Here is a 20,089-nt window from a genome sequence, read left to right on the forward strand (position 1 = left end):
CGCAAAAATTATTCTGGATAAGTGCAGGTCTCAAGGATTTCCTTTGGATGAATAAACGACCCTATTTAAATATTTCATTTTGTAATTTATGTTTTTCATGACTTTGGATATAATTTTTTTTCGAAAAAAATCAAAATTTTTACATACCTTTGCCCGTTTCTCTTTTTTTTGTTCAATGGTCCTAATGCTTTTCTATAGAATCATTGGTAATCGTAAACCTTTGGGATATTTTACTTGATTTCTATCGGTTTTAATTACTTTAAAGTTAATTGTTTTAAAAAAATAAGCGAATTTTTTAATTTTACTGTTTTTGTTCTTTTTTGTCTAATTGTTACCAAACATTTTTGTGGAGTGGTCCATATCTTTTCTGGTGATTTATAAGTTATTTTGTTTAGTTTTAGGTTCATCTGACTGTATGTTGACTTTGTTATTAAATTTTGTTTTTTAAAACGGACAAAAAGTTTTTGATGTAAATATTGTTTGTTGTTAATGTTGTTTGATTTAACTGTTCGTCTTGACTCGCTTTCTTAATATTGGCATATCACAGCAATTTAATGCTTCAATTTTTACTCCACTGAGTTATTTGATTTTGATGCTATCTTGTCGTTCATACACAATTTTTTTGAAAATTACTTGGGCTTTTTTCGGTTTTTTGAGATTCCCAAAAAAATAGTTTTTGAGTTTTCTATCTCTTCCTCATTTGGTGGACAATTATGCCAAAATCGTGGATAGGTGGGGTCGGAACCTTATGTGCCATCGCACATTGCTGAGCCGCCTTGTTTTATTATAAGTTTAAAAGTTGACTTAACCAAATTGACGATATCAATAACTTAATAATGAAGAATTCGTTAGATAGAACGCTATCTTTGATACCTGGTAGAGGTTATTTTATTTTTCCAGAAAATTGAATTTAAAACATTTTCCATCATTAATTCCTTTTTTCTACGATTTTTTATTTCCCAACGACGATAATCTATTTCTGTGAAGTGAGCATAACATGTTAGATGGTTAGGTAGAGAGGATCGAAAAAGATGTTTCGGTTATCCAGAACACCTTGAGAAATTGGATATCACTTTTTAGGATATATCACTTATTTCATTTCTCTTTCAACTTATTTATTTAGTCCAATAACTTCCCGTAACAAATTCTCATGGGAGTAAATCAGCGACTCTAGGGACTAACCTTCCAAAAAATTATCGTGTTTTGCGGCTATCTTATATAGCTATACAGTGAGCTCAATTTTTTTCTCTAAGAGTGGATTTTTGGAACACATTTTACGTGGGCGCAGAAAATTAGTTTCCCAAGCCAATGCTTTTTGAGAGTATCGTGAAAAAATTAATGAATTTTATATTATTGCTCCAAAAAACGTGTTTTCAAAATATCACTCCATTGAGAAAAATATAGTCCCACAATTAAGACCGACCTGGACGCAATTTTTCGGGAAACCGCAACATGGCGCGAAACGCTGAGGTCTGATAGTGGTTAATTAGCTTCTTATCGACTACTCTATGATATTACCACAAAAACAGATGCTATTCCCTGCAAACTATGCCCTCAACAAACAGCACATTAATGTAACTTCATTTCATCTTCAACTTGCAATAACAAAAATCGGAAACACTAACTGATCAAAGTTTTAATTGTCTCAACTGAATACGCACAAAAAATGAACAGTTATGTTCGCAGTCATTTCCAAATAGTTATATAGTTCCACAGAGTACCGATTACATGATAGTTAGTCGTCGGCAGCAATTTTTTTTTCACATCTGTCAGATGACAATAATTGGCAATATGAGGAGTCATAACATTATCAGAGACGTTCAAAGACTAGTCCTCGCATTCAGGGTAGAGAGCATCAGTTGCGATTCCACAATTGTTGTCTCTGTTCCTGGACATCTTAATGTACCCGTCCTCTCCCCAGGTGGTACCCCAGCTGTTCTTCACCAGCCAGTAGTCACTCCCACTGTCACTCCCATAACCGACAACCTGTGAGAAAAAATATTAGATGTAAAAGTTATAGAAACACGATTTACGTGCTTTTAAACACATATTAGAAAATGGTTGGTGATGTTAATTGAATTCCAGTTTTCATAAAAACCACTCTCATATGTTGCCCGTTGAAGAATATAATTCGATCGAAGAAATGAGATGAAAAAACTCGTATACAAGCCCCATAATTTTTTACAAAAGTATGGGCACGAATTAGCATTTTTTTTCACAGATTTTGACAAACAGATGCAACTTACCAACTCAGTTAGTGGGACTATAATCAAAAACATAGTCGGCAGATTGCCGGAATGAACTCCTTTGACCTGCACAAATGTAAAAATGAACTCCTTTGACCTTAAACAAATTCAAATTAAACTTAAGTTTTAAAGTGCAAAAGTCATTTTATTGAGTGAGGTAAGTCACGCATGATCAAAATATAATCACGCAAATAACCTAAAAACTTTTGCTAAAGCGAGTGAGAAATGACGTCACGCGCGCAAATGCCGTTAGTGAGAGGAAGAAGTAATTAAGAAAATTTGACTTTGTCAGCTTTGCTGTGTGAACAAATGTAAAACGAAAAAAGAGCTTCAGACGACGAAACAAAAAACATAGCAGGACAAGTCCTGACGTACAATTCAAAGAATTTTCACTGACAAGACCAACAATTAAACCAAGAACAGACTGCATTGGGAGTGAATTGGGAAAACTATTTTTAAAAAAATTAGTTAAAAAATTAAAAAAAAACAAAATCGATGTCAAACTGCCGCATGTGAACAAAAAACCATAAGCGAGAAATAGAAATTTGGTTCAAACAAAAAATTAGGCCTAGAACGGGCTATTAATGGATTGGGATAACATCTTAGAAAAATATTTGATCCAAAAAACCGAAAAAACAGTAAAAATCAGAGTGAAATTGCCGCATGTAAACAAGAAAACCACTAGCGAGAAAGCGAATTTTTGTTCAAACACCGTTTTCTCACTCTACTTCAAATTTAGAGCAAAAAAATTTCACGCCGCAAAACCACTCGCTTTTTGGCTCCATTTCCTGTTTCGGCGTGACCAAAATCACTACTCAAATTTGACTTCAAAAATCATGAAAATGTGTGAACAGATCTTAAGACAGCGCCCCAATACAATTCAAAATCTTTGAATGGTAAAACATAGCTGGCAGATTGCCAGAAAATAGCCGCAATAGATTCGTAGATCGGTCGTCTAAAAAAACAGTAAAAACGACAGACCAAAAAATCTGTATAGGTTATTGCTGCCTCTATTAGCTGATCTCAAATAACCTTCATTTAGAGTGACACACACCCATTTGACCTTATCTCTTTGAAATAAAGGAAATAAAAGTCAATTTCACAGTGAGGAAGTCATTTTTTAGAGTGAGGTAAGTCAAGTGTGACCAAAAATTTAATCACGCGCATCAACAAAAAAACTCGCTCCACTAAGAGCGAAAAATGACAGTCACACATACATTTCAGTTGGAATTGCATGAGCGAATGAACAAAAAGTGGCTGTGACGTCATATGGTCGTAACAAAAATCATGACGACGAAATAAAAAAAAACATAGCAGGACAAGTCCTGACGTACAAATCAAAGAATTTTCATTGACTAAACAGTTAAACTAGACCTAGAATGGACTATGAGTGAATTGAGAAAACCATTTTTAAAAAAATCATATCAAAAAAATAAGAAAAAAACAGAAAATCAATGTCAAAATGCCGCATGCGAACAAAAAAACCACAAGCAAGAAATGAAAATTTAATTCAAACAAAAAACTAGGCCTAGAATGAGCTGTGAATGGATTGGGAAAAACATTTAGAAAAAAATCTGACCCAAAAAATCGAAAAAACAGTAAAAATCAGAGTGAAATTGCCGCATGTGAACAAAAAACAACTACCGAGAAACCGAATTTTTGTTCAAACACCGTTTTCTCACTCTACTTTAAAATTAGAGCAAAAAAAATTCACGCCGCAAAACAACTCGCTTTTTCGCTCCATTTCCTGTTTCGGCGTGACCAAAATCACTACTCCAATTTGACTTCAAAAATCATGAAAATGTGTGAACAGATCTTAAAAAAAAGACAGCGCCCCAATAAATTCAAATTCTTTGAATTGTAAAAAAACCAAAAGAAGGCCAATAATAGCCCCAGCTATCGCTGTGCGGCTATTAAAAAAAAATCAATGTAAAAATGCCGCATGTTAACAAAAAAAACCATTAGCGAGAAAAAAATTTTTGTTCAAACACCGTATTCTCCCTCTACTTTAAAATTAGAGCGAAAAAATTTCACGCCGCAGAACCACTCGTTTTTTTGCTCCACTTCCTGTTTCGGCGTGACCAAAATCACTACTCCAATTTGACTTCAAAAATCATAAAAATGTGTGAACAGATCTTAAAAAAAAGAAAGACAGCGCCCCAATACAATTCAAATTCTTTGAATTGTAAAAAACAAAGAGCACCGCAATATAGCTACGCTCAGCTTACAGCTTCGCAGCTATAAAAAACAAATGTTCTGAGAATAATCTGCAGTTTTGAATAGTGGAATATTTATGAGTACAATACAGTAACGAATCAAAACTACACACATCGGAAAACAAAAAAAGTTTTAAATCTATTATGCCCCCACTCCCGGGATCATTAATTGCACCCCGAAGTGAACCGAGTAAGATACAAAGCTTGCGTGCGTGAATAAGAACAACAAACACAAACCAGAACAGCGTGATCAAGTGCCAGTGAGCTGCATCGTGGCTCATAGTACACTCCCGACTTGTAAAGCTGGAAACTGGTGTGACTGGCATCGATAGACACCGAGATTGGACCCACTTTGGCTGTCGAATCCTGAAGTTGGTCCTCGTTACCTCTGGGCAACTTCACCTGTCGGGCTACAGTGGCTGCGATGGGAAGTCCGTGGTCCTTGCAAAAACCTCGTCGCGCGGTGTATGGGTAGTCGGACTCCAGAACAGATCCCTTCCTTTTAAGGTAGTTGAGTGACAACTCCACGTTTCCTCCATTGCAGCCGAAGTTGGTGTAGTCGCAGTCCACCATCTGTTGTTCGCTCAGGCTCACCAACTTGTCTAAATTACAAATTATCCACATACAAATTATGCATTGTCATATAGAAGGTTACTATCGATTCATTGTTCATTTCACTGATCGATTCACTGTTCATTTCAATTCAATCTTGTCTTCTATCATTCAAAAACATGCAACTTTAGTGAAAAAAGTTGTACGAAATGATAAAACCAAAATATCCTTTCTAAATGAAAATCTATCAGAGACCTCCTCACGAACAGTGAATCAACAAAGAAAAAATGGCGTGTCATTAATGATACTCGAAACACAACAGTCTCTAACAACAACATTTTCAGCCTTAAAAACTCTTTTGGCGAAATTTTTTTTGACAAGAAACAAATAGTAAATTTATTAAACTATCGTTTCTCCAAGTTAGGTGACTACCAAGTCAGGTGACTACTTCGGCAAAGCCAGACCTTAAGAAAAGTCAACTCGAACAAATAATAGAAAAACATTTAGTTTTCTATTTGTCACATCGAAAGAGGTTTTGCATCAACTAAAAACACTGAATACTTCAAAAACGCTTGGACCCACAGAGATACCCGCTTGGGCTCTCAAAGATGGCAAAGATGTTTTAATGCACCCCCTCACCTATTTGTTCAATGCTTTTTTGAAAGAAGAAAAATTTCCCAGTGACCTTAAAAAAGCCATTATTACACCGCTTTTTAAAAAAGGTGATCGAACTCACCCTGAAATCTACAGGCCTATATCAATAACCAGTTCACTTTCCAAAATGTTTGAAAGACTAGTTAAAGATCAAATAGTTTAATTTCTATTAAAAAAACAATGTTCATTCCAGAACGCAATTTGGTTTTCGATCCAAAATATCAACAATGGATGCCCTTGTTTATAGCGCTGAAAATTTTAGATATCTAATTGAACAAAATAAATACGTTACAACAGCACAACTAGATCTATCTAAGCATTTGATTCAATCAATCACAACATTTTGATATTGAAACTAGAGGAATCAGGATTCAGCACAAGTGCTCAAATGTTGATACTTGACTACTTGTCTAATCGTCTTAAGAAAACAAAAGCAAACGGCAATGAATCAGATTGGATTCAACTTTATCACGGTGTGCCCCAAGGAACGATACTCGGGCCACTACTATTCAATCTTTACATAAACGACCTGAGATTGAACATATAAAATGATTGTCAACTAGTACAATCTGCTGATGACACACTGACTTTTACGTCCAACCATGTATTGCTAAATGCCAAAAACGACTTAGAAAAAGCCTTAACTTTATTTATTGATTATTACGAAATGCATAGTCTAACGCTGAATGCATCAAAAACAGAGTTCATTATTTTTTGTAAAAAATCTAGAGCTCTTCATACAACTGACATAAAACTTAAAATAGGAAACTGTTGCATTCGTAAATCTGAATCAATCAAATACTTGGGGGTATCCATAGATTCAGCGTTAACATATCAAGATGAAGTGAAAAGTATACTACGTAAAATGGCATGGGGTATAAAAACCCTATATTCCTTACGAGAGGTAATATCAGATAACTAAAGGTTTGACTCTGAATGCACTTGACATTAACCACCTTCATTACTCTGCGATTTTCCTGAATAGAATTAATAACAACCTAATAAGATCACTCGAAAAAACAGTTAAGCTGGGGCGTGAAAGCTTGTTTTCATAGAAAGAAATATGATAGTTCTCTAGATCTCAAAATTAAAAACAAAATTTTACCGATCAGACATTTTTTAGATCAAATTTTTTTTTCCATTTTTGGAAAATAGTTTCGAAACTTCCAGCTTATCAAATGATAGAATATCCTACACTAACATTAACAAAACACGAACGGTCCAAAAAAAATTTTTTTCAATATCAAAACTCAATCCAGCTATTTAGAAAACTGCGTATTCAAGCGAGGTACAATAATTTATAACAATTTTGTAATGAATGAACAATACTCTCAACATCTCAAAAATGATCATAAACGCGATAAAGCGAAACAAATTCTAAAACAATACTTTTTAAATTGTTTTTAACGAACCAAAGGGAAGCATCAATATCTTCTTTATCTTGGAAAGACTTTGAATTTGAATAAAAATGTTTTCTGTTTATACATAGCTTCTCCACTGCCTCTGATATTTGATCGTTATTTGATTAAAACAAGATGGAATTTCAGTGCTCTTTTTTTATATAAAAAATTATAAACTGAATAGATCCAATTAATTAACATAACTATAAAAAATTGGCTAAAATAATTTGGATTATAGCCGTACTATAGGGATGCTTGGAGGAATTTTGGCTGCTAGAGCACCTTTTGATAGCTGCTCATATGAATCTGCATTTAATGGTTACTTGTTTGCAATGCTAATTTTATTTAAGCTATTCTTAGCTAAAAGAAACACTTTAAACATTTGAAGTCAACACAAGAAACGACTTTGTACACTGTATCGACGAAAAAATGTCTCGAATTTACTATCTCAAATTAAAATAGCAGTGGGCAAATGAAAACAAACTCACTGCCAACTTTTGCCCTCCCCTCGGTATCGATACTGCATTGCTGGAATTATAAAGCTGCTGCCAAGATCTGGAAGATTCATATTTTTGCTATCATAGCTCGCACAACTGTAGAATATCCTCACTTATGATAGATACGTTTACACCAAAAAAAACAGAAATTATTTTTTTCACCTAAGCTTTTACAAAAAAACTTCGTTTATATGAGGCAATACTTAGCTGATTGGATCCCGAAAAGAGTGCCTGCGCTAAATATAGATGAATTTGATATCTTGACATAACTTAGCTTACAATGCAAGTTTTTTGTTGAATTTAAAAAAAAACGATTTAAAGGAGATTTTGAAAAATTAGGCTACATTTTTCGGGAGAAGTCGTAAATTGAGAAACCACAAATCAACTTTTTCCTCGGAGATGATGATAATCCTTTCGTTCCCAAATAGATAAGAACCCCAAAATTAGACTACATTATCCAAATATAATAGATTGTAAAAATTAATTCTTAAAAATTGATAATTTTGAAGAAAAAACAAAGCGACTAACGTCGGGAAAAATTGCTCTCGACGACAGTCACAAATTAATTCAGAGTGGGCTGCAGTCTAGATAAATTGTTATGGGTGCAAAAATTTCCGCCAAGGAAGGGTTCGAACTCACGGCCTCCGGCAAAAAGAATTTACCACTCGTCAATCGGGGCTTTGTTCGATCCTTTCTAACAAGCGCTTGTATTTTAGCAACAGATTTAATATCTGAATAAGAGCAATTAAGTCACGCAAAGATTAAGATTTCATGCGTGAGAAAGTCACTTGAGAAGGGAAATCGGAAATAATCTTCTAGCAAAATGGCCCAGCAAAAATTTTGCAAAAAAGACACGTTAAATAATTTCTTCAAACTTTGATTCAGAGCAATTGATCACTTTATTGACTCAGTTTATTGGGCTTGTGATCAGGTGGTTATCTCATTTAAAAATTAATACTCTTAATGTGGATTCAAATACTTTGGAAAAAACGCAGGAGTAAGAACAGTGAGTGACCTTCTATTTGTTTTGCTTCAAAAGAAAAAAGCGTTCAGCATCTACCATTGGCAAACAATTTTTCATTTTTGATCCCACGGCCGTCGAGTTTTGAGATATCTGCAAAACAACTGCTTTGAAAGCTGTAAAAAAATTCTTTTAAGTTGTATATTGAAATAAAACGCTTGAAAAGTCAAGAAACTGCCAGCATTCATATTGCGGCCCATGAGACACTTTTGGTGATGATTGTTCCCACCCACTTTAAAGGCGGAGGAACTATACACCCAACTGTTTTTTTTGTTCAGACAATTTTGGCCTATCGATATAATCATCGTACAGAGTTTTGAGAGGTATCATTAGAAAGCCCCTCCAGCGTGAAATATGGAATTTAAGATTTTTTCAATTTTCGCTTTCTAAAGGGAATTATCGACGCTTAAAGTTTTGTGAACAAAGGCGTAATTCAGCTGCTTTTATTCACATTTTTGGTATCTTTGACCAAATTTTCGTCAATTTTTCTAAAATATGTTAAGATTGTTAACTGTAGTATTATTGATTTTATCGCTAAAGACAGAGAAGGGTTGCTGAACTGTTCGATCCGAGTTTTTTTGGCTAGAATTAATGCTAAATTTTTCAAAAGTCAGACCTTTTTTGTCAAAAATGAGACCAACTTTGCTTTTTTTTTAGCCAACTTGCTTTATATCTACTGGAAGTAGACAACTTCAAACTGTGGCCATATTCCTCTCAAGATCAAAAAAGAGCTAGTTGTTCTCCCACTGGATTTAGGAGTCTTCTGGAATTATAAATTTGCCAGTTTTTTTGCAAATTTAAAATCGATAATTATACAAAATGCGTTTTTATTTTTGACAAACAGTAAATTCTTGTTTAAAAATTGATCTATATCGCAACCATTCCAACAATTGAGTGTTTTGTCAGACGCGCATTAATATCTGGGATGATCTTGATCTCATCTTTGATTCTTACGATAAAAAACTCTTCAGATTTTAATGGGACGCGGCCTTTCTTTTTCAAAATTTTTCCGCTAAAAGAAAGTTTTCTATGCAAATTACTGACAAGAATTTCAAATCAAGGCTCAATTAAAGACAGATAAAATTTACAATAAACGACGCCCAACGAGATTATATTACGGTTTCAGAGTTTAGCTCACGGCTTTAATGGCTCTGACCAATTTTTCTCGTAAATTTTGTATGCATTTCTTGAATTTTGCTTTCATTTGTTATTTTTTGTAGCCCAATCACTTAGTGTCGCCAATCAAAGATCCAGTTACGGTTCCAGGAGGTATAATGAACCTAGACAACTCTTTCAGTTGTTAATGTCTGTTATGACTTTGATTATATTTGGTTTAAGCAAATACCAGTGATTTTTTTGAACGTCGCCAATATGTTACCTTATTTTTCTCAACTTCAAGCGCAGTCTCAGTAGAAACAGGCGTTCAACGATTTCCTGTGCGTTATAAAGCAATATTGGTAAATGGTTTTATATTCAACTAATGGTTTCTTTGTTTTGATACTACGCGTTTTCATTTTTTTTTGAGTATAATTGCATATTTCATGAGTTCATTTTGTTTCTTTGTCGAATTAGCACGTTTTTGAAAAGACCAACTGAAGAAAAGCATAGTATGGAAAATCCACAGCATTGCTGTTGCACGCCATATACCTAATAACCATAGGTCTCAATTGCTTCCACAGGACGTATAACGCAAAATCTGTTCAGTACGTATAACGTAAAAAAGGGTTCCGTACGTATAACGCAGACCAGGACGTATAACGCAAGATTTCAGTTTCTGGCTGTTTATTTCAATGACTTTTAATTTAAATTTAATAAAGAGATTTTACAACTTTCTCATTTTTGCTTTCATTTTTGTCACCATGTAACTCGATCTCACTAACTACAAGTCTCAATTTTTTTGTTAATTTGAACGATTTTTTCGCGCTTGTTTATACGTTGTGACTGATTGCTTTGATAATTTAGTTTTTTAAAAAGTTTTTGAGATTTCTATACTGTTCAATTTTTGGGTTTCTTTTTGTTGTCATGTCTACGTAGTCCTTTTTAAGGGAAGACTCGTTGAGGTTAAGATGAGTAGTAAGTGATGATGTACAGTTCTTACAGGTAACATCTTAAATTGTAGTACCTTGACAAGTGTGATGTCGTAAAATTCTTTGAAGTTTCGGCTTCTTAATGTATTTGTTGTTATTTCGGGGGGTCGTGACTTAGTCTCGTTATTAACAGGCCCAATTGGCTTCCTGAGGTGTTGCAACGTAATCCATCGCTTTTTGTTGTAATCTTAAGTCTGTTATGACTTTTGAATATAGTTGTTTTCAAAAACATATTTGGGTTTTTGAGCTTCGTCATTTTTGTAACTAGTTTTTGGTCGGTTAATAGCTCAGTCTCTGTAAGCACAGGTTACAAACCGTTTCCAGTGAGCTGTAGTTTAATCTCTATAACGATTTTAGTTTCAAACATTTGTTTCTCGGCTTTGTTAGTACTGTTACTACGAGATTTTTCAAAACGTTTGAGATTTTTATATGTTTGTACATTTTGAAGGATTTGTTTTCTTTTTAAATTAAAACAATAATCGTTGGTCCCATTGGCTTTGAAAATTTGCGCAATTAAATTTTGGATAATGCCAATGGAGATATAAATGAACATTTTAGTGATTTCAGTTGATATCTAATGACATTAATAACTGTGTAATTGTTTTCAAAAATAGAAACGTATTTTTGAAATAATTTGCTCTTTTTTGTCTGCGTGCAAAACAGTCGCATTGAGGACAGGTCTCATATCTTTTCTCATGAAGTATTGGTTAAATTGTTTTAAGGTTTCTTCTGATGCAAATTTGATTTTGTTATGATTTTATTATAGACATCGAGTTTTGGTCGCAAATAATGTTTGTTGTTTGATTTTTATTATTGTTCTTACTAGTAGCCCCATTATCAACAACTTTCATCGGCCCTCTAGCGTGGCATTGTGGTATTCCATTGGTTGTTTATTGAACGATATGTATGTTTTTAAAAGTTTTCTATCTCTTCATTTGGTAGCCAATTAGGTCAAGAATGTGGATGAGCGGGATGGGAACATTATGTGCGTACGCACATTACCGAGCCTCCTTGTTGCTCTCAGTATTATTGCAATACAACTTCTCAAAAGTTGATGAAGTCAAAACAGACTATTAGCTGCAGACTGGAGTAGTGGTTTCTGTGGCTTACTTGTGGCATTGAAATGCTGTCCCTCCAGGGTTCCAGTTGTGGAAAAAGACCAACAACTTCCGCATTGACCTTGATCCTTGACCGGAGTCACGTATCCCTCCTGTCTCCAATCTACTGTGCTCGGAAGACTGCTCACATCCACACGATGACTGGAAGTATCCTCGACGCCCAGAGATTTCACATGACTGCCCATTCGGGTGGCAACGAACTCTTCGGAGGTCAAGTCGGCAAATCCGTTCATAGAGAGTGTGAATGACTGGAGGCCGAACTCACGCTCTATGTTGTGCTTCGATACCTGAACATTTCATTGTTCGATTATTACTCCTTTTACATTTTCCAAAAGATTAACAGAAGTTTATTGTTCAATACATTGATTTTAATTCTCAGGTATTGAGAAAAGATATTAAATATATTCTTACTTCCCATGAAAACAACATTTTAGTTTTTTAAAAATGGACACCGTCTTATAAATTTCTTTTCTTCATAGTTTTTCATAGATTATCACAAAAGAAAACAGGAAACAACAGTTATTATCACAACAGATTATCACAACAGTTATTGCACGGCTCAAAATTTTTAAATTGCTGAATTATTGGTTTTTAGATATTAAGTTATAATTGATATTCGATGCACTAATAAACCCATGTAAAGTCATTCCCAAAAACGTACTTAGCAAAAAAATGTCAATCACAATTTAAATAACATTTTGCTTCGCTTTTTACAATGATAAAATTATAATTTGCAAATCTTGGTTTTCTATTAATGCTCTATGATTTTGTATCCTTGTTGCACAATACGATCTGAGGTGATATCATTTGCAGAATTCTACATTATCAGAGAGCATTCGCAACTCGATGTGTAAATTTTTGCTAAAACCAGAAAGTTTATTTGAACTCCAAACCTTTTATGTGCAATCAGTGAAAAGAATGATAAAACAATGACTACATGATAAAATAATTTTTTTTTCAAACAATGGTTTGCTAGCGTACCTTTTTAAGGTTCTCAGCCCAGATCGCAAATCTGTTCACTTCCTCAGCAATCGTATCATACTCCTTGTCAAACTTGTGCTTCCACTCTTTCCAAACATCAGCTGCCTCGTGATTGGCTATTTTGGAGGGGAGTGCAGCGAACGATACAGCCACGATTGTGGCCAGGACAGTGAGCAAGAAATTCATACCTAACAAAGTTCACACCAAAGTAATCGACAAAGTTACCGATTTAGTGTGTTAAAAACATAAACAGACTAATGTCGGAAGAATTGCTCTCCTCGAACGACAGGCCGGTGGAAGAACATTTGACCCCACCGTGATTCGAACCATTGACCCGCTTTATAATAATTTACACTACCCACTGCACTATTTGGCCCTTATATTTCCTATGCCGCAACTGACTTTGTATTAGCAACAAGCTTTACTTCGAAGTGAGAGCAATAGAGATCCCTCAAAATGAAGAACGAAAGCGTCAAAATGTCACTTGAGAAGTCAAAGAATGTTCTAGAAGAAAGGCGAAATATGCTCAAGCAAAAAATTTGCATAAAAAAGAGCGGTACGTTTACAGTAATTGCTATGAACTTCGTTCGAGCAATTAAAAAGGTCTAAGCAGGCGCAGCTACAAAGCAAATTGTAAATTGGCCAGTACTTGCTTCGAACCAGTACCTCTTATATTCGAATCATAATGTGTTACACTGTTACACCAACGGCCCTTGCCATTCCAATTTTGGGCTATTTTATAACAGCTTCTCTGGTTTTCACGAGGCTTCATCTCAAACCATGTTTCTGTTGAAGTAGAGATTCTGTTGTAAGCGATGCCATTACGACCTAATGCACAACTTAAATTTCGTTGGACACCAACCGTTCATTTATCCAATGGGCAAAAACACGATTATTAATCCCAATGAACAATTATCCCAACACCCGTACAACAACACCGAAAAAAAATGTTTTTACCAGCACCCCAACCTGTTTTTTTAAACTCAGGTTATGGGTTATTTGACCGGAAGAATTACTGATCAGAGACAATTATTCAGACATTTCTTTGCAAGTTCAGTAAAATAGGCCTAAACGCTTTATTTCGCAGCTTTGGGTGGACTTGATCAACGTGAGAAGATACGTAGAAAGTTTTTTAAGATACAGATAAAGGTATTTCGTTGTGCATGAAAATAGGTTCTTCAACAAACCTTCAAAATAATTATTACTAACATTCCGCATACCATTCAAATACCTAGAAATGTTTTGCATTTTGTAGTTTTCAGTTGTATTTTACTTATTGACTTTATGGAACGAAAGAACTAATGAACAATTCTCACTTCCTTTGAGAGATTTCTGCCCTTCAAAGTGATACTTCAAATCACTAAAACGTAAAAATCTGATTTTTGTCTGACTTTTTACTCGGCGCAAATGTACTCAGCCCAAATGAGCTCGTCTATTTTCAGATTTTCTTTTAATTGTACACTTTTGCCCCTATTTTTTTTGAATTTTTGGAAGACCATATGATTCACTTATAATCCTTAAGCAACATTAATTAAAATTGGAACAAAACGGATCATATGAATAAGACTCGATCTCTAAGTGCCTTAATCTCCATTTTCAATCTAGAAGTCAAAGAACTAAAAATTTGACTAACCAACTGTTTTGTCCAACGAATGAGCATAGGAAATAATACGCTCCCTCAACCTTAATGTCACTGAATGTCACTGATTCAAAAATAAATCACTGATTCAAAATAAATCACTGATTCAAAATAAATCACTGATTCAAAATAAATGATTGCAAATAGTAATTATACCAATCAGTTCGTCTAACTTCAGATTATACCTGTGCATTTCCTTCTATTGATTGGCAATTCGTCTATTTATACAATTCAACTTGTCTAATAATCATTGTTTGCTCTGAGCATCCGCCTTAAGCAACCAGAATAATAACCAAATTCTGATGTTCGAAGTTCAACAAAATGGCTCGGCATTATTGCATCCGTAATTTGTCATTGATGGCCATACAGTTTGCCATTGCTAAATATTAGTATAATCCAATCACGTATATCTGGAAATCGACCTTTTGACTGTAAAATACCACTCTCAGCTGTTTCGCTAAGATTTAGTGCCAGAAATTTGTTGAAGATTTATAGAGGATAGCCGGCATATTTCCGTACAACAGCCGCAATGCAGCCAGCCTGGGATTGTTATAGCACATCATTAAAAACGAGGAAAAAATAACTAAGTGAAACAATTCAACTAAGTGCATTAAAATTACAATTGAAAAACCAGTAATGACTTTCTTTAGGGCTCAATTCCTAAAAAGAACCAATGATACTTTGGTGGCCATGGTCAAAATTTAAACAGGTTCAAAACTTTCGATAACTGGCCAAGGCAAACATTTTGTAGATTAAGTCAGTATTTTGTCATCAAGCGGTTTGCATTTCGTCAACGCGAGGTTCAGTGACGATGACTACTAGACATGAGATTATTTCTGTTTTCATCTAATTTTTTACAAACAATTTTTAGGAAATCTGTGCATCAGTGCTATATTTATCGCAGCAAAATTGCTCATCTCAAGCCAAATGGCGTCAATGTTTCCTTTATTCGATGTTCAAACAAGAAGTTATCAACATAAATGTGAGATCCCTACCTAGTGTTTTGAATTTAAAAAAATTTATGGAAAGCCCCTAAGACCATTAAAGACAATATTTACGTTTAAATTCTTTTTCTGATGAAATACAATTGTGTACTGCACGACAAACGTACATTAACCGAAGTTGTCCCTGTTCTAAAAGTTTTTCCGCAAAATTTTTGAGCAACCTTAAAATTAGCAACACAGACCCTCGATATTGAAGGTGGCAAAGAAATTGTTGTCTTAAAATAATGCTCTGAAACAATTTTAGTTAGAAAAGGCCAGTAGGTTGTTTAAATCAAACCCGGGTAGCCGAACAGAAAACTTTCTTTGATTTCACACTAGATAATATTTGATTCTTAGTAATCTTACTTATAATATATGTTTGTATCATTTCAAAGATACATATATGTCTCACAAAGATCATATATGATTTCTTGGAAATCAAACAGGAATCATACAAAACGAATTGAAAGCTGAAAAACCGTTAAATGTAGTCAGGGCATTTAAATTTAATATACTGTATGTGCAGTCCACATTTGACCATTTGGGTGCGCTAAAAAATTATTTTGGATTTTATACGTATTTAGAAAATGAGTTAATAAAAAAATTTTGTTTTCGCTAAAATGTTTATAGGTATATATGTATGGTTTATAGGTATGAAGATTAATAGGTTTAAACTGGCTGCAGAGAATGAAAACTTAAGTCATATAGAAAGACTTATTCTTTCATGTAGCGCCGCACTGTGCAATAAGTATTCCAATTCAGATTCTTTTCGCGGATCACAAAGCGATGACAGGGAATCACATTAGTGCTACCTTAACGATAAACAATGTGAATTGAAGGAAAGAAGATGTATAATTCTTGGTAATCATACTAGGATCACATATGATTTGGTAATAATACAAGAATCATATATGCTGTCTTTGGTTTCATACTAGGATCGTATTAAGAAATCAAGTATGAAAGTACAAAATCATTCATAATCCTTAATTCCGTCGGAATGAAAAACATCAAAAACTAATTGAAAACACTCAAAAACGCACATATGTAGATTTAATTTCTCCAAATAAAAACTAAAATGTTAGCCATATATCAATAAAATGATCGTTAGGAACTCTATCAAAAACAAATTTTATTATCATTATATCAATCAGGAAGGTGTAACTGCAAGCGTCTTGAAGTCTTCGAGAAACAGTTAAATCTAGCCCACACTCAACGACGAAGGCTACACATTAAAAAGGCATAATACTCTCAGAACAATTGTGTAGGAAAACTAATTAATCTAAGCATCTATAGCTTAATCTCATGATACAATTTCACATAAGAAAACTTAGTTAATGTCAGAAATAACGGCCAAGGGTGTGCTAGTTGTGGGGGAGGCGCATCATAAATTCCCCATGAAAATATAATTTCTGCACTCTAAGCATAACTCAATCGGTGCCCCTTTAAATACCAGAGCTGACTGAATGCCGCCAGGCTTTACAAGTTTTCATTTTCATCGGTGAAGCGTCGCAGTCAGACAAAAAAAAGGTAATATGAAAAACTGAAGCCATATTACAATGGAGGACAAGGATAATTGAATTGCTACAGAGCAACTAATAAAAAAACATCTGACTAATGTCGGCTGCATTCCTCTCAAAATGCTGTCGAATGGTTGGCTTCGTCAGTCGCTAGCTGAGGCTTAGGGATATAGCTTAACTGAAAGAAGGGGAAACGTGTAAGGGGTGAAGTAAGGGGGGATAGATTATTAGATTATAGCTGACGAGCTGTAGCCGGTGGGGGGAGGGGGGGTTTACAATTAAGAGATTAGCGAAGCTGGAAGAGAATGCCCTCCCCCTCTGGGCTTCATCTGTTCATTCTGTTGTTGAGGACAAAAAGTCAAATAGTAAAAAAAACTATCAAACGAAAAGTTCGAAGAACAAAAGATCACCTAAGAGCCAACGGAACTAATATAATTTTTTTAAAGTTTGTGGGTTTTTATGGTTTGTGAACATATGTATATAAAAAGTTCTGGCCTAGTCGCCGCAACACATTGCACTAAAAACCTGCGGCAACGAGCATGCGGCCTGTCGATTTAAAATGATGCGCTAAAGTAATAGTATGAGTTCAGGGACTTAAACTAATAGCACGGGCAAAAATTTACTGTCTTAGCTCCAAACAACGCCAACTTGAGTTTTCCAGACAAAAGAATGCACGTTTACCGAACTGTTTAACTGAACTGGGAGTGAAGTATAAATTATAACCATAGCCGGCAGATTGCCGGAAAATAGCCGCGATAGACGCTTGAGCCCTTCCATGGAATTGAAACAACTAAAAAAGAAATAAGATGGACAGATTGACCACCAGTCCTTTAACAGACTCCTAGTTCTTTTTAGTTAGATTTGGACTGTCCTTTTTATAAGACACATACGCTCTATAAGGAAACAAAACCTAATACAGCTTTTTCAAAAATGATTTTTATCAAAACTTTGATGCAGACAATTGATCTTTAAATAGAAACTGTTCATAAAATTTAAAGCTCATTAAGTGAGTTCAGAAGTCATTTTTTGAGTGAGGTAAGTCACGTGCAATGGACCTTAAAGCACAAAAAATGACGACACGCACACGAATTTAAAATGCAAAGCAGTAGAAGTCACTGAAATTAAAAAAAAGTCAATGGTCGCAAGAATCATCGATGGAGACGACGAATTAAAAAAAAAACACAGAGGGACAAGTCCTGACGTACAATTCAGAGAACTTTCATTGACTAAACAAAAACTATACCTAAAACGGACCATCAGTGAATTGGGAAAACCATTTCTAAAAAATCAGATGAAAAAATAAAAAACAGAAAATCAATGGACTAGGAAAACCATTCGGGGAAAACTCCGATGCAAAATATCGAAAACAGTAAAAATCAAAGTGAAATTGCCGCATGTGAACAAAAAACCACTAGCGAGAAAGCGAATTTTTGTTCAAACACCGTTTTCTCACTCTACACTAAAATTAGAGCGAAATATTTTCACGCCGCAAAATCACTCGCTTTTCTGCTCCATTTCCTGTCTCCAATTGACTTAAGAAATCATGAAAATGTGTGAACAGATCTTTAAATAAAGACAGCGCCCCAATACAATTCAAATTCTTTGAATTGTAAAAAAAAACCAATAAAGGCCGGTATCGCTTCGCGGGTATTAACCAAAAACATCCGATGAACATCTTCCATACTCAAAATTTATAAAATATAAAACTCAAAATAGGCATTGCACGATGTAATATGAAGAAGCAAGAGTACCGCAATATAGATTTCAACATCGCGGCTATAAAAAGACCAACAGGACTCAATTACTTGAAAATTCTGTTTGAGAGTAATTATTCAAATCTCAAAGTACGGCTCTCTAACTACTATATCTTTACATTAAAAACGCAGGACACTAGTTAATTAAATAAATATGGCTATAATGGAAAGACAGAGATACAAAGTACAAACTAAGTATCTGATCAAATTTCAAAATAAGCAAACATTAATTCTTTTAAATATGCATTTCATATATACATTAATTGAACAATATGACACCAATCAGTTTCTCAATTCAGTTTAACGAATATTGGCATTCAAAGCGTGTCCATAAACTGTGCCAAGGCCACATCTCGAGGCGAGACTCCTCCACATTCGTGGGTTGATAGAGTGACCTCTACTCTGTTGTAGACATTGAACCATTCCGGGTGGTGATCCATCTTGTCCGCCATCAAAGCCACTCGCGTCATCCACCCAAAAGCCTACAACAACATCAATCATAGCAATACTGACCAGAGCATTCCTCACACCAAATATTCCTAATCAATATAAAAGCGTCAAAGAGCGACATTTGATATAAAATACAAAAATATGGTACAAAAGGCTTAGTTCGGAAGGATTTGTGCTCAATTGTCATGATTTGATAAGCTGGGCGTATAAAACACAATATTTTAAGTTATTGAAGACTTAACTCTTTTTCTCCGCGGTAATTGTCGCAATTTTGAATTTTCGTTGAGTGAACAACAGAAACAATTTAAACTAAAACAGACATTAGTGGCAGCATTCATACAAGCATTATTTGAATAAAAGAAATATCAAGTCTTATAAGAGGAGGATACCCTAAATTGTACCAAAATAATCCCGAAAAAATGCTGAAGAAGCGTTAAATAATCCAACATTTCATTGAGAATCTAGTGTAACCAATAGCTTTCTCGTGTTACGAACCATTATTTTGGTTTTAAAGATGTGGAGTTTTGTTTATAAATAATCTCAATCATAATAGGAGTTTTCTATATTAAACATAAACCGACAAATGTCGGAAGAATTGCTCTTGAACGACAGGCGAGGCAATTTAATTCTTCAGGGGCTCTAGCCTAGATCAATTTTTCTTTATGGGTGCAAAAAACTTTCACCCCACCGGGATTCGAACCACTGCCCTCTCGATCCATGCTGCTACGCCGCCTCTCGATCCATCCAATTCTGCTACGCCGCAACCGATTTTATATTATCAACTTTGGAGCACTAGAGATCATTCAAAAATGATGATCGAAAGCATGAAAAAGTCACTTGAAAAGCTAAAGAATGTTCTAGAAAAGCGCAAAATTGTCAAGCGAAAGATTTGCATAAAAAAACATAGCCGGTAGAATACCGGAAACGAATCGAATCTTTTCAGTTCAGGGGTGTGGGTAGGTGCTGGTGGGGGG

At 34.7% G+C, this 20,089-nt stretch overlaps 2 protein-coding genes across 2 annotated transcripts in view; both read right to left on the bottom strand.

Moving 5' to 3' along the window:
* Positions 1-1,621: 1,621 nt before the first annotated feature.
* Positions 1,622-14,617, bottom strand: LOC142340594 (digestive cysteine proteinase 1-like). Its single transcript, XM_075391269.1, has 5 exons — positions 14,406-14,617; positions 12,773-12,960; positions 11,784-12,078; positions 4,700-5,064; positions 1,622-1,986 (listed from the first exon to the last, which is right to left on the bottom strand). Exons 2-5 carry the CDS (start codon positions 12,956-12,958, stop codon positions 1,828-1,830), a joined length of 1,005 nt encoding a protein of 334 aa, XP_075247384.1. The 5' UTR covers positions 12,959-12,960; positions 14,406-14,617; the 3' UTR covers positions 1,622-1,827.
* Positions 14,618-18,791: 4,174 nt separating this feature from the next.
* Positions 18,792-20,089, bottom strand: part of LOC142340602 (putative pterin-4-alpha-carbinolamine dehydratase) — a 305,724-nt gene continuing 304,426 nt past the window's right edge. The window contains exon 3 of the mRNA XM_075391281.1: positions 18,792-19,147. Within this exon, the coding sequence (XP_075247396.1) occupies positions 18,983-19,147 (165 nt within the window). The 3' untranslated portion in view covers positions 18,792-18,982. The remainder of the gene's footprint in view (positions 19,148-20,089) is intronic.

Source organism: Convolutriloba macropyga, chromosome 6 (assembly GCF_964194025.1).
Source record: "Convolutriloba macropyga chromosome 6, txConMacr16.3, whole genome shotgun sequence".
In the NCBI taxonomy this organism is placed as follows: Eukaryota; Metazoa; Xenacoelomorpha; order Acoela; family Convolutidae; genus Convolutriloba; species Convolutriloba macropyga.